Source organism: Pezoporus flaviventris, unplaced genomic scaffold, assembly GCF_033815535.1.
Source record: "Pezoporus flaviventris isolate CSIRO_AGI_PZ_B2104156 unplaced genomic scaffold, CSIRO_AGI_Pfla_v1 ptg000010l, whole genome shotgun sequence".
NCBI classification, from domain to species: Eukaryota; Metazoa; Chordata; class Aves; order Psittaciformes; family Psittacidae; genus Pezoporus; species Pezoporus flaviventris.
In genome coordinates, this window is record NW_026892558.1 from 2,562,673 (window position 1) to 2,587,059 (window position 24,387).

Here is a 24,387-nt window from a genome sequence, read left to right on the forward strand (position 1 = left end):
TTCAGAATTTTGTCTGTGTTTTTCCCTTGTTCTTCAATCCCCAGGCAGTCCTTTTCTGTGTGAATTAATGTCCTCTGAAGGCACAAAGCTGGCAGGCTGTGTTGTGGAAAGGAATAGCTATTCACTGTCCAAATTAGGAAGGGAAGAGAGGGTACTGCACAGCACATTTAATGTCACAGATAATACAGAAATCTTTTCTGTAGCTGCTCAAGGATAAAAAACAGATGTACTGGTTCTTACCCCATACTCTCAAATGTACAAAATATGCTGCATTCCCAGTTTTGATAATTAAAGCAAACAACTTGACATTCAGTTGTTCTGTCCTGGTTACATACTCAATTTGTGCTTGCAAAAGATGCCTTATGTCTGTAGGATACATCATTAACCTTTGCAGTGGTTTGACACTGCAACAAGTATGATGAATAAAGGATGACAAAGGCCTTAGTATAAGAGGGGTTTATTTATAACACCAAATTGAGACACAGAACCTAAATTTTTCACATACATGGAGTTTTTCAGTTAATGGAGTTTTTCATGGTAGAGATGGTTATGTGGGAGGCAGTTTTAAGGATTCAGTTCCTTGATTCAATACAGTTCCACACAGTACAATGGTTCGTGACTGTTCACAGACCCATTAAGGTAAAACCACAATACAGAGAGCTTCTTTCTGGGCTCTGAAGGTGGGTATTTTAAGTTTGCTGATTTTCAGCTATTGAGGGATGACCAGGGCCACTGGCAAAGCTCATCTGGACACACACATTTTTTATCAACCAGTTAACGTGAAGCACTGAAAATGGTGTGTTCCCAGTAAAACTTAAGACTTCTAATGACTTCATTAGTCATTAGAGAAGTCAAATAAGGGTAAAAGAATTGTCACCAACAGAACACTTCTTTTCACTTTCAGCTTGGGATGGGTTGGGCCCATTTCCAGCCTTTCCTGTGTCTTAAAAACAATATTCTGCTGATAGTAGGCCAAGTGCAGGGTCCTGCCCTTGGGCTGGGGCAACCCCAACACAAACACAGTCTGGAGGAGACTGGATGGAGCAGCCCCGAGGAGAAGGACTTGAGGGTGTTGGGTGGGGAGAAGCTTCCCATGACCTGGCTTCAGTGAGCGCTTGAGTCCAGACCCCCCAGAGCGTGAGCAGCAGCTCAGGGAGGGGATCCTGCCCCTCTGCTGCTCTCTGGGGAGACCCCCCCCTGCAGTCCTGATCCAGCTCTGGAGCAACAGCACAAGAGGGACCTGGAGCTGTTGGAGAGAGGCCAGAGGAGGCCATGGAGATGCTGCGAGGGCTGGAGCAGCTCTGCTCTAGAGCCAGGCTGAGAGAGCTGGGCTGGGGCAGCCTGGAGAAGAGAAGGCTCCTGAAGGGGAGACCTGAGAGCAGCTCCAGTGCCTGAAGGGGCTGCAGGAAAGCTGGAGAGGGGCCTGGGACAAGGGCCTGTAGGGACAGGCCAAGGGGAATGGCTTTAACCTGCCAGAGGGGAGACTGAGATGAGCTCTTAGGCAGAAGCTCTTCCCTGTGAGGGTGCTGAGGCGCTGGCACAGGGTGCCCAGAGAAGCTGTGGCTGCCCCATCCCTGGCAGTGTTCAAGGCCAGGTTGGACACAGGGGCTTGGAGCAAGCTGCTCCAGTGGAAGGGGTCCCTGCCTGTGGCAGGGGTTGGAACTAGAACCCAAACCATTCTGTGATTCTGTGGTTCCATAATAGTGTATGTAAAGTATCTAAAGGAGGAAATTGTCAAAGCCAGTTCAGAAGACAAACTCAAAAAGATGGTGGCAAGTGAGGCAAAGGGTGTAAGGACTGATGTCACGAGGATACTTCCTTCGATATTTACTTCCTTTGGTATTTACTCCCTTTGGTATTTACTCACGAGGAATAAACTAATCTAATCCTGAAAACTTGCATGCAACAAGATCAAGTGTTGTTGTCTGTAGAGGATGGTTATATCCGAGGAGCTCTGCTCTGTCTGATGCTATGGAACAATAAACAGAGAATAAAAATCACCGAGGTCTTCACAATCCTTCACCAGCCTGAAGTTTAATCCTTTGACATCTGTAAGGTGGTTTAAATCTCTCCTTTATGGTGATGGACTGCACTCTCCACATGACACCACAGGAATTTACTGCACTGAAATGTAACATCTTAATGAATGAAAAATATAATGCTTTCTTTCTAATGCAAGCAACTCTGTCTGGTTTTGCCTTCAACCACGATTCAGAGATCCCGTAACTCATGATTCAGAGATCAGGCCCGTGTGGTCGTTAAGTTGCCATGATAGATTTTACAAAGGGGAAAATCAAGTCAGGTTTATGTAAGCTTGATAGCAGCTGCTCTTTGGAAATACATCTTAATTATGGGTAAAAATACTAAGCCATAACTTGTATACTTATCTTAAAAACCTAATTTTTTTTTATCTCAGGGCCATAATTTTAAACATTAGCTCTTTGCTGGGGTTAGTATTTATTTATAGTTGGATACGGTAAGCAGATAGCCCAGGAAATGCTGCTTGAGGATGGTGGTTATTAGATGTGCCTGTTAGTGACCCATCATATTTATCTGTATTTAATTATAGAATTACTGCCATAATGCCCTAAGTCATGCCTGAGAGCAAAAGGTAGTTCCATTTGTGAGACCACTATCTGCCAGCACTCACAACTTCTTAAAAACTGTAATGGCCTTTGGGATGAAATCTTTTCAATATTGACTTTCTCTGCATGTAGCGGGTTTGGTAAAAATCAGGATCAGGTTTTCTTCTATTTATAGATACCCAGAAAAAGATGGTTTGAATGGTTAACAAAAGCTTTTTGTAAACTTTGGGGTGGGCCTGGGTAAGTAGAAATGGCTCCATTTTGAAGTGTTAAGATGACAGGATTTAGCAGGTTTGTACCCATACCACATTTAAAAATCTAGATGAGGAATACAGAAGTTATTTTGGGATTCCTGAGCCTGCAAGGTGTGTGTTCATGGTGCTGGTGTGCTCGAGTGTTCCCTCTAACTGTCAGCATGAGTTAAGTCAATCCTACACAAAAGTGTTTGCAGAATCAGAGCCAACATTTGGGAATGTTTTGAGCTTTCATATAATAAAAGCTTCAGCATGTGCTTAAATAATATTGATCTCACTGGAATTGCAATAGATACTTTACTTGCTTCCCTTAACTGAGATTATGTTCCTTTTTGAGACAGAAATGTTAAATAATTTCGACCAGGTGACAAAGCTCTGATGAATAGGTTTGATTTTTTGTTCTCTGTTCAATGTCTCTTATTTAACTGTAGTAATTTGGAGGTAAGTTAGTACAGTAATATATGGTATGGGTCTGATGATCGGGTACCACTTTCTCTTGCTTCCAGTTCCAGCTGTTAAAATACGATGTTATTCGATAGTAATGATAATCTAGAGGCATCATACTACATCATCAGCTATACTATATCATTGACCGTACTATGTCATCAGCTGTACTAAAGGAAGTGTTTTGGAAAGGAAAGGAGAAGACAAGAAGAAGCTGAGGCCTGGGTTTCTTCGTGGCTAATTCGCATGCTGTCTGAACATCTATAGATCCCAATGCTTAATTAATCACTGAAGTATCAGGTCACCTCATGCTTGCTGGTGAGTGGAGCTCTGAACCCAGAGCTGAAGCACAGAGATAAAGTATTGATAAACTGTGAATAATTTGCACACATCATATGATCATATCACAAGTCTTCGGCAGAGAGAAGAACTGAGGTGGGTCAGTACACCACATTAAGCCCAAAGTTACCATTTCTATGATGGTGATGAGCCCAGTATCCATCACAGCGCAGTGGTTATACAAATATTGTACCCTGATGGAGTAATAAAAGCCACCAACCATCAGGAGCGAAGAGGTTTGCATAGTGTAAGATCCCTGAGAAATTAAATCAGTGTGATCGTGTAAATTTCCCCCTTCAGCCAATAGGACTGAAAGAGACAAGGGAAAAAAAAAATGTGTATGCATCGATAACTACACAGTATCCCTGAGTTCCAGTTATTATTGTTATTTGGCCGCAGAATCAGAGGCCCTGATCAAACCAGTAGAATATAACTGTTTTCTTTGGGATTGTCCTAAGAATCCTGACTTCTGCTGTCATGATGTTTTGGATGAACAACAGTTGGGATCTGAGGTAAACATGTAAAGGAATATATATAGAAAATATACAGGGAAGAACCCCTTGATATTATCCATATGAAGTATATATACAAACTATATAGTGTGTATAGATATAGTATATACACATATATATATTATGAAATACAGTATAGAATCATGTAATCCCAGACTGGTTTGGGTTGGAAGGGACCTTAAATCAGTTCCAACCCCCTGCCACGGGCAGGGACACCTTCCACTAGAGCAGGTTGCCCCAAGCCCCTTCCAGCCTGGCCTTGAACACTGCCAGGGATGGGGCAGCCACATAAACAAATATAAAAAAAATATAAGTAATATATCTTATAAAATATCATAGAATCAACTATGGAAAAGGTTGGAAAAGTCCTTTAAGACCACCAAGTCCAACCTTTACCCCAGCACTGCCAAGTTCACCGCTTAAACATGTCACTAAGGGCCTCATCTACACAGTTTGTGAACACTTGCAGGGGCGGCGACTCCAGCACTGCTCTGGGCACCCTCTTCCAATGCCTGAGCACCCTCTGGGGAAGAAGTTGCTCCTAATCTCCATCTAAACGTCCCCTGCTGCAGCTTGGGGCTGTTCCCTCTTGTCTTATTATTAGAATCATAGAACAGTTAGGGTTGGAAAGGACCTTAAGATCGTCCAGTTCCAACCCCCCTGCCATGGGCAGGGACACCTCACACTAAACCATGTCACCCAAGGCTCTGTCCAACCTGGCCTTGAACACCATCTGGGATGGAGCATTTGCAACTTCCCTGGGCAACCCACTCCAGTGCCTCACCACCCCCTTCTCACCTGGGAGAAGAGACTGACCCCCCACCTCAGTATAACCTTCTGTCAGGCAGTTGTAGAGAGCAGTAAGGTCCCCCCTGCGCCTACTCCTCTCCAGACAAATACGTGTGCATTTACATATTTATGTCCATAACGTTACATATTCATAGAAATATACACATACGTAAATGAGAATACAAACGTAAAAATATATAAATGTGTAAGACTGTAAAAACCTAAATACATAACTGCACACATACATAAGGATAACACCACGGCGGCTCACGCTGCCGACCCCACCGCCGTCGGGCTCGCGGCAGGACCCAGCACCGGGCCGAGCGGCCCCGCCCCGCCCGAGGCCCCGCCCCTTCACGGCTCCCACCTCCCCGCCACGTCGTTCTGCGCGCCGCGGCGGCGCTGGGCCATGGCGTTCACGTTGTACTCGCTGCTGCAGGCCGCGCTGCTCTTCGTCAACGCCGTGGCCGTGCTGCATGAGGAGCGCTTCCTCCGTCACGGTGAGCCCGGGAGAGCGGGGCGCACCCGCGGGCCGGCAGCGTGGCCGCCGGCACCGCCCGGCCGCCGCCCGTGCGCGGAAAGGCCTCCGGGCTTCGCGGGGACCCCGTTCCGCCCCACCGAGCCGGTGTCGGGCATCAGTTGCGCGGAATGCCGTCGGGGGGGTTTAGGTCCTGAAGTCCGGGGGGTATCGCTCCTGTCGTTGTGTTGTTTCTTTCTTTCTTTAATTCCATCATTTTAGAGGGTTTTTGTTTTTTTTTCTTTTCCTGTGCTTTTTGATTCTTCCGCCCTCATCTGCGCCATACGTCGCGATAGCGTGAGGTTTCTTTCATCCTGTCGTTGCCCTTGTCTTGATGAGATGGCACTTCTCGGTCTTGGCACCTTTGTGCTTCCGCGGTACTGGAGAAATTACTGAGGCTGCGCATCCTCATTCTCAAAACAAAGCCCCACAAAGCACACAGAAGCCACTGACACAGATCTGCACACCCCCAGGACAAATGACCTGTGGTCCAGGGTTTCACAGTCTCCTGGTGGGGAGAGTCCAGACTTCCCTAAGGCTGAGTGAGGTTTTTGGCAGGAGTGCAGACAGTTAGCCTGTTGTCCTGTTCCCTGGAAGGATTTGCAGTGAGGGATCTGCTCAGTTCGTGTTTGGGGTTTTCTTGTTGAGCAGCAGTTCGATGGAAATGAAGATGGGATTGGCAGGACGGGTGAAGTCTCTTGTGGGCCCCACGTGATTTGGGAGTAGCAAGGGAGATGGGAAAGGGGGAATCAATCTCTCAGAAGTTACCTGTGGAGAAAAACACAGAGGTTGTGAATGGCTTTAACCTGCCAGAGAGGAGACTGAGGTGAGCTCTTAGGCAGAAGCTCTTCCCTGTGAGGGTGCTGAGGCGCTGGCACAGGGTGCCCAGAGAAGCTGTGGCTGCCCCATCCCTGGCAGTGTTCAAGGCCAGGTTGGACACAGGGGCTTGGAGCAAGCTGCTCTAGTGGAAGGGGTCCCTGCCCGTGGCAGGGGTTGGAACTGGATGAGCCTTAAGATCCCTTCCAGCCCAGAGCAGTCTGTGATTCTACGAATGTCAAAGGCCTCTCCCAGCTCTGCTCTTGAACATTCCCAGATGGTCAAGGGACGCAAAATTCCCTGGTCCCGTTGCTGGGACCACATGCTTGGCCTTTCTGCAGCAGGTGGGGAAGGGTTTCTCCCTTGAAGGGCTTTGTAGACCTGCAGCACCTCGATGTCCCTCTGAAAACCTCCTAAGGAACTGTATTTTTTTTTTAATAGTAGTCACAAAAATCACTATTGTGGTTTGGGATTCGTGCTGACCCTTTTCTGTCATATAGCTCCTTTCTCAGTGCTGAAGCATCATTTCATACCCGACAAATATTTGCTATTTTATCTTCTAGTAAACAACCATGATGTAGTTTGGTTTTATTTTGGAGGGTATTTTTAAACCCAGATACACTCCTTTGTTCCTCTGGCATGAAGAGAATGGTAGCCTATTAAAAAAGTAAGGGTTTCCTTCAGAGAAACATTGATTTGTTGTTAGTGTTTCATTCATGAAAATGTTTTTTAAGTTTTCAGTATATTGCATTAAATTCTGATTGTGAACTAAAACGAATTGGTTTACGTTAATTAATATAAACCCTATTCAAGACAGATAACCCATTAATATTGCTGACAGCATTTGTTGTGTGGTTTTGGTGTTTTTTCTTCTAACATGTCTGGCTGGACTTATGTGACACAGTTGGTTGGGGAAGCGATCAAGGGATTGGAGGATTTGGAGAGGAACCAGGAATTAAAGCTCAGCTAACGAACCTCATTCGATCCATACGAACTGTAATGAGAGGTAAGGCTTTGGTTTCAGATATTACCGCCTGTGAAGTTTCTGTGCTTTAATGAAGTACCATCATTGTTTTCACTCTTCTTTTCTACCAGAGAGTTGCTATTTCTGCTCGTCATTCCCAATCTGTCCTTCCTTCACGTCTGGATTCTCTGTAGAAGGGCACAGGTCCCAGCTCAGGTGCCCTAATTTGGATAAAGTTTAAAACGTTCCCTTATTCTGGCTTGTGGTGCCACTGCTGCATCTTGTCTTTTCCTTGGAATTTGGGAGCTTGAGGGGAGGATCAATCAGAGAGTGCAGTTATCTTCACCATTTGAAGTGCCTGGTGAGGGAAATGTAATTCCTGGTATTCTTAAGGGTAAGCCAGGCTTATATACCTCAACAGATGAGGGGCAAAAAAGAAAAAAAAAGACTCTTTAATTTGTAAGTTACTGGTGTTTTTTCCCTATAAAGCACACCAAAAATTCTTTTTAAAGGGGATGATAAAGAGGAAGTAACAAATCATTATTTTTTTGCCCACACAGAGCTGATGCATTTCTTCTAAATCAGAGCAAAGCCAAGGCTGAAAACTGACTTTGAGACGGTTTAGTTTCATTTGGTGAAGGGGTTGTTTGGGTTAGAGTTAAAACATGATGGGCCACAGAAAAATATTAATGATGTTGCTTCCTACTAATTTTTAGCTTCCTAAGCTTTGATCCTGGCTCCTTCCACTAATCCTGGATTTGGGCAGCAAAATTAAATGCATTTTCAAGATTTTGATTGATTTTGCTCCTTAGTCTCCTGAGATAATGCAAAGTTCTGTCACTGGGATGTGGAAAAGGAAATTTCTACAATTACTCCTCTTCTTTCCCTGCAGTGCCACTCATAGCAGTGAACTCCATTACAATCATTCTCCTCCTGTTGTTTGGTTGAAGACACCTGGAGAAAAACATTTTGGATGGCCAAAGAAGCAAGTTATGAACCATCACCACTGAGTTTTTGGGGATCCGGCACGGTTTAGCTGTCCATCTGACATTCAACTTAACATAATAAAGACACTATTTCTATTTATCCTATTTCCTAATTGCAGTTTCATTACACAAGATACGGGGATCAATGCAACAACGCTGCAAATATGTTGGACTATGACAAGTTCTGTTGCTGCCTGTTCGTAACGCTGGCTGTTGGTGTGCGCGTCGCCGGGTGTTGCCGCGGTTGTCGATCATATGCGGTTTTTAAATGTCTCATTCCTCAGGGATGAATCTCCTTTATTATCCTTCACAATTTGTTGTTAAATTAAAAAAAAAGTGGGTTTTATTCCACTTGCTACCACAGTACTTTCAAAAGAATGCAAATTAGGCTCTGAAAACATTATAAATTACTGAGGTCCAATTGTGATACTGAGAGATCAAATGTTATAAATTCTGAATTCCAGTTTTATCCCCCTCAATATTACAACATGTTGTAAATTAGTGAAGTTCAGTTGTGATACAGAGAGATTTGTGATATTGAGAGGAGATAAAGCATGTCATAAATTACTGAATTCCAGTTGTGATGTTAAGAGGAGATCAAGCATGTTACAGATTTCTGAATTCCAGTTGCGATATTGAGAACAGATCAAACTGGGTAAAATCCTAACTCAGTTTACATTGGAAATCAAATTTTCCTGGTTTGATTGAGACCAGGATTTTCCCTCTGTGTTTCATAACCTTTTCAAACCAGTAATGGTGGCAAAGTAAGTTGAAATTGGGTGCAATTGCTATGCAAAACCTAAAAAAGCTGTACCTGGAGCTGGGTTACTGTGCTGATTTAGACTAGCGAGTGATATTAGTGACTAGTGTTTGTTACTGCTCTGTTAAGGATTATTATACATTTCTTAAAATGTGTGTTAAAAAATTGTTTGTGGTGATTAGTGTGCTGGAAGTGGGGAACCATTTGTATTCTGAGCTTCTTGGGAGGAGAATACTGTGCCCTTTTCAAATGCAATTTTCATTTAAAACGAGCTTATTTGCAGCTTCTTTTGTTACTGATGCTTCTTCCCTGCCCTCCATCTTCATTAAAGAACAGCTTGGAAGTTGACAGTGTGATCTGGCAGTTGTGTTGAAGAAACACTGCTAATTGCTTTGGTACAGACCTTGTCTGAGTTAAGCCTGTCAAGTTAGGTCCGATGTTACATAGGAAGTGTGAAATTAAGGACAATTCTCATGTACCTTTTCAGAAAAGCTAGAACTCTTACATCTGTTCCTGTGCTGAAGTGTTTTAGCTATTGTAACGCAGTTTATCATCCCTTCTTCCGGCGCCTTGATGACTAAAGCATATGCTCTTTGTATACAAAGATAAATCTGTGAAATGTGTAAATGATCTTCAATCTCAGTGATCTGCAGAGGAAAGATTATCCAGGAGGAGAGGTTTATGTTGTTTCCTGTTTTTAGTGAAAACTGGTCAATAAATTGTGGATTTCTAAATTAAGCACTCTCTTTCATAACTCACTTTATATCTGTGTACAGTTGGAGTACCTCAAAACTCAGCTGCATCCTCTTCCAGATACCAGACATACAGTTCTTACATAAAATACTCCTGTTTTTGTTTTTTGACATGCCTATGGCACTTACAGCTTCATAGTGAAGAGATGATAGTTGCATATTGGTTTATATAGCTAATGAGCCATAGTAACATTGGCCTGAGGCAGAATAGGATCGTGCTAGTCTTTAAAGTAGATCTATTATGAAGTATTTATTTGTAATAATCGTTGTGTAATTCAGTGGCAACGAGGGTACAGGCTCAATCAGTTATATCTATTATGGAAACTGGACAGTTTGTATGTGGAGCAGATAAAACATGGAAGGTATACAAGCATTTTTTAAAAATCATTGCAGAAAAAGCCATGGTAGATGTTTCCATGCTGGATGCACTGGACTGGAGCACTAATTTTGAAGCGGAGCTTGCATTCCATTATCCTTTTCATGCATACTGACAGTTAAAGGACTAGCTTGTTCTAAAACAAAGCCAGTACTAGATTACAAACTACAGCTTTAAAAATGGATGAAAAGCAGTTCCCCCATCTTCCTGCCCTTTCAGGAACACTAAAGCGTCAACGTGTGTCTGACAGGGCATGGGCAGATGATTTCAGAATCTTAGGCATGTGCAGTATAAAGGAGCAGTGGCTCAGCGCAGCACCAGTCCTGAGTTTGAGGCAAAACGGGGACACGTTTCACCAGGCAGATGCAGAACAGTGATTCAAAGTGGGGCAGCAGCTGAAGATCGGCTTTCCCAGCTAATGAGCAGGGAAGAGGGCAAAAGGGTAACGAGGAGAGAGGCGGGGAAAGGGGCGTAGAGAGCAACTGAAAGGGAGTAACTACACTGCTGGTAGTGGCTTTGACCAGGTCTGAAGCATGGCTGCCGTGATGGAGTTCAAACAAGGCGAAGCACCTCAGAGCTGGCTCTTAAGCAGGAGCATGTAGGAAGTGAAAAGCAGCCTGTGCTGCTGTAGTCATTTCGAAGCACAAACAGCATGTTACCACTCATCCCTGGTGCAGGAACGACAGTAACCAGGACGCTTTAAAGCTCAGGATGAGGATGGATTTTTGAGGTACCATCACAACATAAACCTTCTTGTACTTAACTCACTGATGTCCGTTGGAACTGGATGCGCTTTAAGGTCCCTTCCAACACAGCACCTCCCGAGCCCGCCCTCCGTCCTTCCCTCCCTCAGGCGCCTGCAAGCGCAGCTCCACCCGCCGCCGGAGCGAGGCCCCCGCGCTTCCCGCCCGCCCCTCAGCGGGGCGCCGCCCGCGTTGCCTGTCGGGGACACGGGCCCTCGGAGGCTAAGCACCGCCGCTGCTGCGGCTACAGGCTCTCCAGCGGCCAGCCGCGGCGCCGCGAGGACCCTGCGAGGCGGAGCGGCGACGGGCAGCGCGGTGGGGCAGCGGTGGGGCGGCTGGAGGCAGGTTAGTGCCGGGGAGCGGGAGTCACCGCCACGCTGCGCTACCCCCGCCTCCCCCGAGTGGGCCCGCCCGGCTTCTTGGGGCGTGAATGGGCGGGCGTAACGATCGCGTCACGGGAAAGGGGAGCCCGGCGGGCGCGGAGACTCCCCTGGTAGAGAATGGACCAGCCCATCTGCCCGTTGGGAACTGGCGAAAGAGGCGGTACCATCTCCTTGTCTGGGGGTAGGGACGGCAGTTGTAGCCTTTGTAGCTTCATAACCTTTCCAGTATGCGAGGGGAGGGAAGGGCAACCGTGGTTGAAGACGTTGAGGGACAAGGGACCGGTCCCGAGGAGCAGGGAGGTCAACGAGGCTCTGTGGGGTGGCCCTGGAGCCCGGTGCCTCATCCCCTCAGGGCAGCCTGATCCGGACGTGCGTTATGGTTCGCCCGTGGCTTCAGGGGCTCCTGCTTCACTGCCCATTGTGCTGCTGCGTCCTGACCAGCCTGAGGTCCCGCATGGCTTCATCCTGTGTGTCAGAACCCTGAGTGGTTTGGGTTGGAAAGGACTTTAAAGTTCATCCATCTCCAACCCCATGCCACGGGCAGGGACCCCTTCCACTAGAGCAGCTTGCTCCAAGCCCCTGTGTCCAACCTGGCCTTGAACACTGCCAGGGATGGGGCAGCCACAGCTTCTCTGGGCACCCTGTGCCAGCGCCTCAGCACCCTCCCAGGGAAGAGCTTCTGCCTAAGAGCTCATCTCAGTCTCCCCTCTGGCAGGTTAAAGCCATTCCCCTTGGCCTGTCCCTGCAGGCCCTTGTCCAAAACCCCTCTCCAGCTTTCCTGCAGCCCCTTTAGGCACTGGGAGCTATTGCCAATGTGAAGATCCACTTGTGTTAGGCTGCCATTGTGAAAACTGAGGTATTGAAGGGTTTTTAATAAAAACCGCTATGCTGTGAGCTCTGTACTTAAAATTAGCCCATTCTGAAAACTGGCTCTGCAAATAACTTTCATACTGCCCAAATAAATATACTGTGGAGACCCAGTGGAGATGGATGGTAAAAGCGGTGTAAACCCCCACCCCCAGATTTCTGCTAAAATGGGATATTCTGTCCCCATCTGTAGCTGTGCAGGCCATGTGGGCATGGAGCATTTGCTCTGCAGTCGTTGTCTTTAGCTAGAGAATTTATGTAATAACACCTTCTTCAGTTCTTTCTTCGTCCTCTTTTCATCTTTCTCAGCATCAAAATTCCCTGTGCCATGGTATAAGCATCTGAGGGAAGAAAGGTTTTTTGTCAAGGAGATAATGTGGAGTCATGCAAATTCCATTCTGTCCAGGCGTTAAGTATTTTATCAGAGAAGATGTCTGAGAAACCTGGTGCCCTCTTTTCCCGTGCAATTGATGAAGCTCCCTTAGAAGTTCTGTTACCAGCTTTGTATCATAGATGTTTAACCTTGGACTATGTAGCAACAGACATACTATAAAATAAGCATGTTTATTCTTCTTATTGCAGGGAACCAGCAGGAATAATGAAAGCAGAATCCCACAAGTTTTCCGTGCATGTGTCTTGTACCTGAGACATCAAGTTCACATCATCTTATCACTGATAAAAGTGTACAGATAAAAAATGAGACTTATTAAGGCAGGTTCTAATCACAGTGTGTTTTTTAAAAGCACATATATGTTACATGTTCTGTAACCAGAAAAGCTCAATGTAAAGTTGTAATCGCTTGCTAGTGATGACAGATCACATTGTTACTGTCTCACAGACAGGAGAAAAGCTTCCACAGTGGGCTTTGGCTAAGAAATAGCCCAGCAGACTTGCTTGTGAAGTAAAATACAGCCCTTGCAGCACACATAAGGAGAAGTACTAGTTCTGAAGACAGCTTTTTAGCCAGGTGACTTGCGCATGACCTTGCTCTTTTCTTCCCCAGTGCCTTTACACTCCGAATGCTGGGTTCACCTTGGGGCTGAGTCTCATGGACCTGTTTGTGTGACATAGAAGCCTGCTGTAGAAAAACTGCTTGACTGTCCCCTTTACAAGAGGAGAGGGTAACCGTTTGGGATGCTGAATATCCCTGAACGCTTCCAGTCTGACAGTCTGCAAAATCCATGCTGCCACACACATAGTCAACCATCAGATAGCCTGAGTTAGCTCACCTGAACTGTGTGGTGGGCTGCATCACCCTAGGTCTTGCTTTCAAAATTACAATTAACAATATCCACTTTTGCAGAGCATTTTGAGCTTTACAGTTGGAGCACTGTATCATCATTTAGTAGTGTTGCATTAATTTTCACTTGAACAGCACCGTTGGTGTCAATGGGACTTGCTGGAATGTGCTTGCTGAGGCCTTGAACCAGCAATACCAGACCTAATGATCCTCTTCCCAACAGTCTCAGTTGTTTAGAGAATTTTTTGACATGCACAAATAAAGGCACTTTAAAAACAAATAGCACCTGATTTCCATATATAGAGTCTTTGGGAAAATACCACCCCATCAATTACGGTTTTTTTTTAAACACTGCCTTTTATTTCTCTGTCTAAAGGGGCCCATTTAATACTGCGAGTAATGTTCTGAGTAGTGCCGGGCTTGGCACAAATGAGGCGCTTAACTGAGTTCCTTATTTTTATTATCCATTGTCTGCTAACCAGTTTTCTGTTGTTTCATTTATTTGCCCTCTCCCTGGGGAAGGAGGATGGCAGCTCGGCGTGCGCTGAAAGCTGTCTTGGTGGATCTCAACGGCACACTTCACATTGAAGACTCAGCTGTGCCAGGCGCTCAGGAAGCTCTTAAAAGGCAAGTGACCTTTTTAGATTCCCTCTGATAGGCTATGGCAGTACTGTTTGCACAAAGATGCTTCTTCAAGTAGACAGGCCTGAAGCTTCTGTGCTTTTTGTGCTTTCGTGGATAAGCAAACATGGCCCAATTCTGCTTCTATTTACACCTGTATCAGTACCAAGAGAAGTCACTGAAGGGCACTGAAAAGTTGCCTGAGCCCCTGCAGCTTTCCCGAGTTGTTCCACAGGTCTTGTAGTTCTAAGTTTTTTGACGCTGTCAGGTTAAATATTGTCCCTTCCAACCCAAATGATTCTATGATTCTATAGTATTCAGAGTGTTTCTGCTGATGGCAGTACAGCCTCAGCCAAAGTGGAATGTCGTTCAATTAACCCAAATTATCCCATGTACACCAGTCACTTCAGCTGACCTGTTCCTTGCTGCTTTGTTTAATCACAGGAGTCTGTGTCCGTAGGTCTGTGGTAAGCTAAAGTGGAATAATAGAATAACTTGGCCTAATGAACAGAGCATCCTTTGCAGAGTTTTCATTTTGCTTGGTCTTCCAGCCAAAGCTTTGCTTTATTATTTGTTAAGTTTCTGCTAGGTAAAGAGCCTCAGTCTGGGAAACATCTGATAATACAGCCCACCTTTTGTAGGTATTCCAATGTGTTAATGAACGGGACAGTTTAGTACCTCTCTTTCTTGTGATGAAAGGGTGTTTAAAGAAACTGAGACATAGTAAAATGACTTCATCTGGCCAAGTCTGTGGCACAATACGATATCCAGCCCCAGGGATCCTTGTAGTGTATTATGAGATTGTTGGCCTGGAGAAGACATCTTGCAATAGATGAAGTAAAACACAAAGTGATGTATACTGTTGTGGTGAGTGAGGGTGGATGTCTTAAGGTGCTGGGATCAGGAGAGAGGAATAGGGTTCACTTGAGGATGAGAAAGCTTTTACTGGAATTGTATTTACTGCTTAGAGTTTTTATAAAGGTATTGCTCGGAGGAATAGTTCACAGAGGGGTTAGGAAACTGTGTTTCTATTCACAAGTAGCTCTGTGGAAGTAGTTGTCTCCTGAAGGTGTCCAATTGCAAGGAAGTAAAAACTGCTGAAGTCCTGGGTACTTATTCATCACTCATTCACTGAACCTTGTCTGCTTGGTGTTTAGTGCAAAGGGATAACTTGTGCCAGGTGAGAGTCAACATTTTCAGAAATCCATATATATATATATATACATATATATATGTATGTAAGGTGTCATATATCAAGAAGAGCTTGGTATCTGTTCTGTCTGCTGCTACTCCAACCCCTTAGGCAGTAGATTGGACATAAAAAATGGCTTCTGTAGAATCAGAAGACACACTGTTCTCTAAAGTCCCTAGTTCTCCTTTGTCTTTTGCTTGATTCCTGCTGAGACATGCTCGTGTGGGCCCTGTAATGGATTTGGCATGTGAGGGGGTCAGAGAAGATACAAGGTGCAGTCTGGTGCTGTTTCTCAGCTTCAACCTGCTGGCACAAGTGTGGAGAGGGGGTGCCATTGCACTGCAAGGAACGGGCAGATCTTTTTGCATAGAGGTTTGAATAAAATTTCTCATATTCTTTTCTGCTAATTCATGTCACTGTCCTTCCTAGAGAGAAGCCGGAATGTTTGGCAGGCAGGGAAAAAATAGGTACATCCCATTTTTAGAGCTACTTCTTAGTACTGAGGTCCAAAGGAAAAAGAAAATTATGAATTTATATTTTATTAGCAACAAGGAGACTTTTTTTACTAGTTCATTTGTCTGAAGGGTCAGTGTACCTGAGAAACAAGAAGTGGCAGGTGCAAGCAAGTCTGCAGTATTGACCAACTTTATCCTGATGTTCTCCATGCAGCCTTGACGCTGGGATTTGTTTCTATAGCAACAAACAGAAAAGTGATGGTGGGGGAATAATTAAAGGGAACGCTGTTGAAACTGTCACTTAAAATTATTTGATTGTTTGGTAGCACGTACTGTCAGTGTAGGGCAATAATGTGGGTTTATGTGATAGCGGTGTTCCTCATTAAAGGGAGAAAAGGCTTCAGAAGATGACACAAAACCACCACAAGGGTAAGGCAGGCTCCTAGAGCATCCTGCATCTCTGAATGAGACATAGTGCTGTGAAATTCACCCAGCACGTGGAGTTCAATACATTATTTTTGCAACAAGGTTCTTCTGTGTATTTACTTTGGTTCAGGATGCTGCAGATCCAGAATACAGGACTGGTTTTTCATAGTGGCTTTCCAGTATTAAAGGGCCTACAAGAGAGCTGCAGAAGGACTTTTTACAAGAGGAAGTAGTGGTAAGACAAGGGAGAATGGCTTTAACCTGCCAGAGGGGAGACTGAGGTGAGCTCTTAGGCAGAAGCTCTTCCCTGTGAGGGTGCTGAGGCGCTGGCACAGGGTGCCCAGAGAAGCTGTGGCTGCCCCATCCCTGGCAGTGTTCAAGGCCAGGTTGGACACAGGGGCTTGGAGCAAGCTGCTCTAGTGGGAGGTGTCCTTGCCTGTGGCAGGGGTTGGGACTGGATGAACTTTAAGGTCCTTTCCAACTCAAACCATTCCTTGATTTTATTACGATTATCTAGCTTGAATTAAAAGGCTTTTCATGCTAGTTGTTGTTGATCATAGATGTGTTTGCTACTGCTATGAAAATGGAGTTTAGAATCACCATTTTTTTCCAGACTTCTCCTGATAGAAGCAATGCAGAGGGGCCTTGGTCTTGTTCTGTTAGCTATAATTCTTGCCATCTGTTTCACATTACCCTCCAGTCCACAGAACTTAACAACCTCATGGTTCTGGTGTGGCACCGTTAGTCTGGGATGTGTAGTCTTTTCACCTGCATCCTTTAGATAAACAGTCCCTTTTCTGTCCCAGATTGACCTATGAGTGTGTAAATAGAAAGATACTGTGGCCAATATGCCTTTGCTCCTCAACTATCAGGCTGCGTAGTGCTCCGGTTACCATTCGATTTGTGACGAACACAACGAAGGAGTGCAAGAGAGAGCTGCTGGAGAGGCTGGTGAAACTGGGCTTTGACATTGCAGAAAATGAGATCTTCACATCTCTGACTGCAGCCAGGAACCTTCTGGAACAAAAGCAAGTGCGGCCACTCCTCCTGGTGGATGATAAGGCCCTGCCTGATTTCACAGGTAAGGTGATCAGAAAACAGTATGGAAGAAGTCACTGGCCAGCTGAGGAAACATAGTGCCCTCTGTTTTGTAGAGTGACAATCATGTATATACTACTGGCCATGATGAAGCCTGAAATAAGGAACTCTCCAGAGTCATAAGGGTTCTTTCTTCTTTTTAAGTTACCATTAAACATTCTGAAGTCATAGCTTCTTGAGGAGTTGTGGAAATAGTAGCCAGAGCCTTCAAAAAGTTAGAATTTGTGTAAAACTTGATGGTTTTTATTACTTTGCAGTGTAAAAAACCCCAAACTTATCATTAGATCATTGGAGATATATTGCTAATTTGTTTTATAGCAAGGATGTGTCAATTTGTTGGAAATAAACTTTCCCTCAGCTATTGTACAGAGGTTTTGCTCACAAAGAGCTGAAAAAGCCAGTGTGTAGGCACACAGAGGAGGCTATTTCTCTCTTAATAGGTTATTATTAAGCGTGAAATCTCAAAGTAATTATTGTTACTTACATTGTATTGAACATCTATCTCACTCCATGTACTTTGATACCTTAACTGGTGACAGAACCTTCACCATGCTGACTTCTTTAGAGTCTCCTCCCTAAAGACCTGGTTAAAATTTGGTTTACTTGCAGATATTCCCGTTCCCATTTTCCTCCCTCAACAATAAGGGCAGTAGAAGACGATATATTCTAACTTGGACAAATCTGGCAGATGCCTGAAGCAATGGCAATTAGTCATTGCCTTAACTACATTGTTGTTTCAAGAGCAGTGAAGATACCCACATTTTTAACATACTCAAAGTTGAAAACTCTGCTAGTCTTTCATTTAGCTTCAAAAATGTGAATGGTTTACCACTGCTCCCTGCCTCTTGCCTCATGAACTGAAATCCTTGTGGCAATTTAACTTACATACAATCTAATCGTGCTAGGAGCCGGACATTCCCTATGAAATTTTAGTGCCATAGGCTAATTGTTAATCTTCAGAAGGGTAAATGTTGAGGAGAAAAGCCTCTGTGGGCTCTGTGAGCAGTGAAACCTTGATAATCTGTTCTATCTAACATGGCATCCAGAGAAATATGCCCCCAGCAATATTCTGTGTTTGTGTTCTTGGGAAGGCTTTCCTGGGTCAGAAACAGCAGAGACAGCAGCTATTTCACTGGAGGTAAATCAGTTTAATCTCCATGTATTTGGGATCTTTCCATCAGTTTCAGAGTAGCTGGTGCTAATTTTGTAAAAGATGGCAAAGTACACTGGAGGCATTATCTGTATTGCCTGGGTCTGGAATGGATTGTTTTGTCTCTTTTTGCTCTAAGCAGTTTGGCTCATATTTTCTCAGTGCTGCTCTTGAAACATTTAAATACAATGGAGAATGCTTTAAATTCCTGTTAATGGCTGCTATTGAAGTATTCTTGGCTAATCTCTCCATAAAGTTGGTCACAGATGGATGAATGTAATCCGTCCTTGGTTAAGGAACCCAGATGCTCTTGAGTGGTGTCACAAATCCACACAGCATTTCTGCATGTACGTTTTGCTGCCTGAGTTAACTGAAGGACAGGCAGCAGGACACATCAGCTGCAGCAACGCTCCCTAGAGACCCAGGAGCTCTAGGTGTCTCAGTAAAGGTGTAGAGGATGTGCTGTGTGAAGGCAGAACAGAAACCCCATGAAGTGCAGGATGCAGCTGATAACCTAAGAAAAACTCCGGTACTCCTGTGTTCCTTGTGAAGGATGGCAGAGTTAGTTCCACAGATGCTTTCCTCATTTAGAAAAACTTAAAACTAGTCAGTATGATGTGTCTGTGTCAGAAAATGGTCATGTTTCCTGTAAAGTGATTAATTGCTCTTTTTGACTCTACTGCTAGGTATGAATAAAATTCAGTTCACTTGGAGTCATGTTTTGATTTTCCAGGGATAGCCACTAATGACCCCAACGCGGTGGTGATAGGACTGGCTCCAGAGCACTTTCATTATGAGATGATGAACAAAGCATTTCGGTAAGTTGTAGAATGCCAGCCTGACCTGTGTTGGAAGGGACCTTAAAGCTCATCCAGTTACAACCCCTGCCATGAGCAGGGACACCCTCCACTGGAGCAGCTTGCTCCAAGCCCCTGTGTCCAACCTGGCCTTGAACACTGCCAGGGATGAGGCAGCCACAGCTTCTCTGGGCACCCTGTGCCAGCGCCTCAGCACCCTCCCAGGGAAGAGCTTCTGCCTAAGAGCTCATCTCAGTCTCCCCTCTGGCATGTTAAAGCCATTCCCCTTGGCCTGTCCCTACATCCCTTGTCCCAAGCCCCTCTCCAGCTTTCCTGTAGCCCCTTCAGGCACTGGAGCTGCTCTAAGGTCGCCCCTTCAAGGAGCCTTCTCTTCTCCAGGCTGAACCAGCCCAGCTCTCTCAGCCTTTCCTCATATGCTGCTCAGTCCTTGGATCATCTTTGTGACCCTCCTCTGGACCCTCTCCAGCCCATCCACATCTGTTTTGCATAGCAGGGACCAAAACTGAGCACGGTGTTCCAGGGGTGGTCTGACCAGCACTGCGTTATGTTTTGGTTAATGTAATTTAAAATTTTTGCATGGGGAAATCAGATGGGTTCTAATGCTACAATGTTCACCTTAGTGAGAAGTGAGGCTGCTTAGAGCAATGGATCTAATTGCAGGAGGGGTAGACAGGATTTAAATATTCTTACTTGTTAAAATCCTAGAGATAATAAACTCTTTATTTGGGGCATTTGTTCTATAATTGTTTCTGTGGAAAGGAAAGGAAGGAACTGTATTTAACACCCGACATGAATCATAGAATCATAGAGTATTTAGGGTTGGAAAGGACCTTAAGATCATCCAGTTCCAACTCCTCTGCCATGGGCAGGGACACCTCACACTAAACCATGTCACCCAAGGCTCTGTCCAACCTGGCCTTGAACTCCGCCATAGATGGAACATTCACAACCTCCCTGGGCAACCCATTCCAGTGCCTCACCACCTTTACAGTAAAGAATTTCCTCCTTATATCCAATCTAAACTTCCCCTGTTTCAGTTTTAACCCGTTACCCCTTGTCCTGTCACTACAGTCCCTAATGAAGAGTCCCTCCCCAGCACCCTTGTAGCCCCCTTCCAGATACTGGAAGGCTGCTATGAGGTCTCCACGCAGCCTTCTCTTCTCCAGGCTGAACAGCCCCAACTTTCTCAGCCTGTCTCTATACAGGAGGTGCTCCAGTCCCCTGATCATCCTCATGGCCTCCTCTGGACTTGTTCCAACAGTTCCATGTCCTTTATATGTTGAGAATGAATGCTAGGTTTTGTTACCATTTGGGCCTTCATGAAAGTCAGTGGGAGTTTTGTATTCAACAAAAGCCTTCAGTTGTAAATTTAACATAGCCTTTGTACATTGTTCTTCGTTCATTCTGTAGACTGATTTTGGATGGGGCTCCTCTTATAGCTATACATAAAGCCAGGTATTTCAAGAAAAAAGATGGCTTGGCTCTGGGACCTGGACCTTTTGTAACTGGGCTGGAATACGCGACAGACACCAAAGCAACTGTGGTGGGGAAGCCAGAGAAAACCTTCTTCCTGGAAGCTCTGCGGGGAACTGACTGCATGCCAGAGGATGCTGTCATGATCGGTGATGTACGTATGGGGGGTATGAGTGCCATTATCACCTGCACTTGTCTGCATTGTGTGTGGAGCCTTCCAAATGTTGCAGAGAGATCTTTCTAAAAGTGCTGGGATTAAACAAGGGGTGAAAATGGAACCATCCAACCTCACAGGATTTCATATGTAGTCCATGGGGGTCACTGTCTGAGCAGGAAAAAGGCACACAGTAATTCATTCCTGTGACGCTTTGTCTAGTAGGTAGCCAAAAGATTTGCCTCAGTGTAGCTGCTGGAGAATGTTACGAAAAACTTAAGTGACCACTAACCAGCTGATCTCCTGTTTGCCCCAGGACTGCAGGGATGATGTTGGAGGTGCTCAGAAGGCGGGTATGCGTGGGATTTTGGTACGGACTGGTAAGTCCTCCACAGATCAGTTGTTTCAGGAGGCAGTGGTGCATTTCATGGTCTCACCCTGGGTGCTGGCAACCACCGCGCCCAAAGATCTGGTGCTTGTGCTTTGCAGACTCCTGTCATTGCTCTGGGTGAGTCAGGATCAGTGGGGGTGGCTGATCTTGCAGATGTGAATTTTGTGCTCTAATGACTATAAATCCCGAGCACTAATCAAAGAACAGAGAGAACTGCTACTGCGACATCTTAGATTGCCAAAATCAGTCATAGCAAAGTAACCTCTGATCATTCAGGAGCTCTGGTAACATTCCCTAGTAATTACACTAGTAATTATAGAAGTAATTTTGCTTCAGAAAAAAAGTGGAACATTAAGGGACTGACAGGTATTACCAGTGTTATTGACGTACTGTGGACAGGGAAGGGGCCTTTCTGAGGTGGCAGCTGCTCATGCCACAGAGTCCATTACATTAATAATGGAAGCAAGTGATCCTACTCTTCCTCATAAAAAGCCAGAAGCAAAGATGGTAACATTATTATTTCAAGAACCTGCAAAATGAGTATCTGAATACTCAGTGAAAGAATAGTGCCAGTACAGCAGAGTGAAACCGGTGCATAAGTAACTTTGAGCCAGAGTCACCACTGGAGAACTCCTCAGGAAGACTCAGTCTGGAACTAGATGATCTTAAGGTCCTTTCCAACCCTAACTATTCTACGATTCTATGATTCATTTAGGGAATACTTTTGTGGGGTATTTGTTGCAGAACCTCAGATCACAGAATCATGGTTTGGGTTGGAAGGAACTTAAGATGAGCTTTAAGAGCTCATCCAGTTCCAACCCCTGCTACGGGCAGAACCACCTTCCACTACAGCAGCTTGCTCCAAGCCCCGTCCAACGCTGCCAGGAATGGGGCAGCCACAGCTGCTGTGGGCACCCTGTTCAAGAGATGGACACTCCTCCTGCTGTGTCTGGCTGTTACTGATCTGAGAAGGCTGTAGTGTTCAGGGGAAGAGAAGGATACTCAAGGTACCTCGGTAAATGCATTATTTTGTTAATCTGTTACAGGTAAATATCGACCAGCAGATGAAGACAAAATCAATCCAGCTCCTTACTTAACCTGTGAGAATTTCCCAGAGGCAGTGGAACATATCCTGGAGCGCCTGCTATGAGAATTGGGGGGGTGTGCTATGAGGAAGGGAATAGTTAGTTTGAAGAAACATCTGTTTCACATAATTTCCTTTACTCTTGCTTCATAAAATTGTCACAGGATCAATGCATGCCTTTCATCAGAAAACTAGCTGTGAGCTCCTTCCACTCTCATTGTGAAAGGGCAGATGATCCACAAAGCCCTTTTCCTGTAGTAGTTTCAGGAGGATGTGATAAGGGACTGTGGACGCTCGCAGGTGAGACAGGCTGCAGCCTCCTGAATGACATGGGGAGCACTACAGAGAGGTCTGTTTATTTTCAGTTTTCAAGAAATAACTGATGAAAAGCCCTGTCTGGAAAGTGTCATGGTTCTGCTGCTGAATGAGCTAAACTGAACTCCCCCCTCACTGGAAGTACTCATGTAAATAAACCTCAGAGACTAACAGAGCCTCAGTCAGCCTGTAGTGATTTCACTGAGGATGTCCCTGCTCTGCTCTAATTTAAAGGTGGAGATTATGCATGTTTAGAAGTGACTTGAAAATGTCACCATTGTTTAATAATAATTACTGTTGGTATCTTTCTTCTCATTAAGAACAGATCCTGGGTTTTTTGTTTTGGAAATTTGACATAAAAACTGTCAGCATTTTACAGATGTTTTAATTAGGTGCTGTTATTAAAAAGAATGATACTGAAACAAAGCCCTGGTATTAAATGCCTTTGAGACTGTGTCTTTTAAAATTAGACTTCAGCAGGGTCCTATCGATCCTACAGTTGCAAAATGTCACTGTTATTGGAGGGTTTTGTTTCTTTTTAACATTATGGTAAAAATCCCTCACAAGCCATGGGGACAGATTCCAGTTTTTACACAGTTGGTTAGCAGTAAAATGAAATTTAATTCTGCAGTATGCAGTGCTTCTCCTGTGCACCAAATCCCCCAGTACGAACCAAGTTTGTAATGATGGTAAATAGCTTTTCTGGTCCATTTGAAAACCACAATAATCCAAGTCCTTTACAGTTGTTTTACAGTGCTCCCGAGTGTTAAATTATCAGATTAGTAATTATACATTACTGGATTATTAACCTTACTGAAAAATACAGTTTTGTGTTAATGAGCCATGCTTGTTCTTGTTAAGAAAAATCATCGTGATGGATGAATTTCCTTACGTGACAGAGTGTGTGGCTGCAGTTGCACGTGGTGGATGGTTGCCTATGCTCACATTTAATCTCCCTCAGAGACAGGACACATGAATGGAGTACACTTTGCAGTGGAAACACAAGAACTGATAAACCTTCCCACCTAAAAACATAAGACATCTTTAGATACCATTTGTGTGCCCTCATAAATTGTTAACCTACAGTTTTGAGTAAATCCACACATCTTGTGTTCATGCCAACAGTTCTGAACCTGGGTTGGTTTCTGCTTGGAGTACAGAAGGGAGGTCTGTGGCTTGCAGAAAGAGATGCGTAAGCAAAGTCCTGTGAACACATTTCTCATAAAGACTTCTGACAAGCCAACTGGAAGGTAACACATTTGGCACATGAAGGCTTTGATCTTGGCTGAAAACAATGTCGAACTAATCAAATTTACAAGGCACTGCTAAGGTGCTGAACTTCACTGAAAGCAGTTAACATTTCATTGCAAAGATGCTCTAGTGAGTCTCAGAAGTTGAGAATTCCACTAATACCACAGAATCCCAGACTAGTTTGGGTTGGAAGGGATGATAAAGCTCATCCAGTTTCAACCCCTGCCATGGGCAGGGACACCTTCCACTAGAGCAGCTTGCTCCAAGCCCCTGTGTCCAACCTGGCCTTGAACACTGCCAGGGATGGGGCAGCCACAGCTTCTCTGGGCACCCTGTGCCAGCGCCTCAGCACCCTCACAGCGAAGAGCTTCTGCCTAAGAGCTCATCTCAGTCTCCCCTCTGGCAGGTTAAAGCCATTCCCCTTGGCCTGTCCCTACAGGCCCTTGTCCCAAGCCCCTCTCCAGCTTTCCTCCAGCCCCTTTAGGCACTGGAGCTGCTCTGTCTCACTGGAGCCTTCTCCATGTCTTACTGTTTATATAGTATCTAATTATTTTTAAGTGTTCTGTTCCTTTTTTTCTACCTCAAACCTGTCAACAACTGTTGTGAATAAAGACTGATAATCGATCTTTTAA

At 44.8% G+C, this 24,387-nt stretch overlaps 2 protein-coding genes across 2 annotated transcripts; both read left to right on the forward strand.

Annotated features, from left to right (window-relative positions):
* The first annotated feature begins 5,270 nt into the window (after window positions 1-5,270).
* IER3IP1 (immediate early response 3 interacting protein 1) lies at window positions 5,271-9,314 on the forward strand. The gene is made up of 3 exons (XM_061450512.1): window positions 5,271-5,423; window positions 7,161-7,262; window positions 8,113-9,314. Exons 1-3 carry the CDS (start codon window positions 5,333-5,335, stop codon window positions 8,166-8,168), a joined length of 249 nt encoding a protein of 82 aa, XP_061306496.1. The 5' UTR covers window positions 5,271-5,332; the 3' UTR covers window positions 8,169-9,314.
* Window positions 9,315-13,072: 3,758 nt separating this feature from the next.
* On the forward strand, window positions 13,073-23,541 carry HDHD2 (haloacid dehalogenase like hydrolase domain containing 2). The gene is made up of 7 exons (XM_061450513.1): window positions 13,073-13,208; window positions 13,850-13,954; window positions 16,894-17,102; window positions 19,003-19,087; window positions 20,498-20,714; window positions 21,031-21,094; window positions 22,152-23,541. The coding sequence occupies exons 2-7, from the start codon at window positions 13,854-13,856 to the stop codon at window positions 22,253-22,255; spliced, it is 780 nt and encodes a 259-aa protein (XP_061306497.1). The 5' UTR covers window positions 13,073-13,208; window positions 13,850-13,853; the 3' UTR covers window positions 22,256-23,541.
* The last annotated feature ends 846 nt before the right edge of the window (window positions 23,542-24,387 follow it).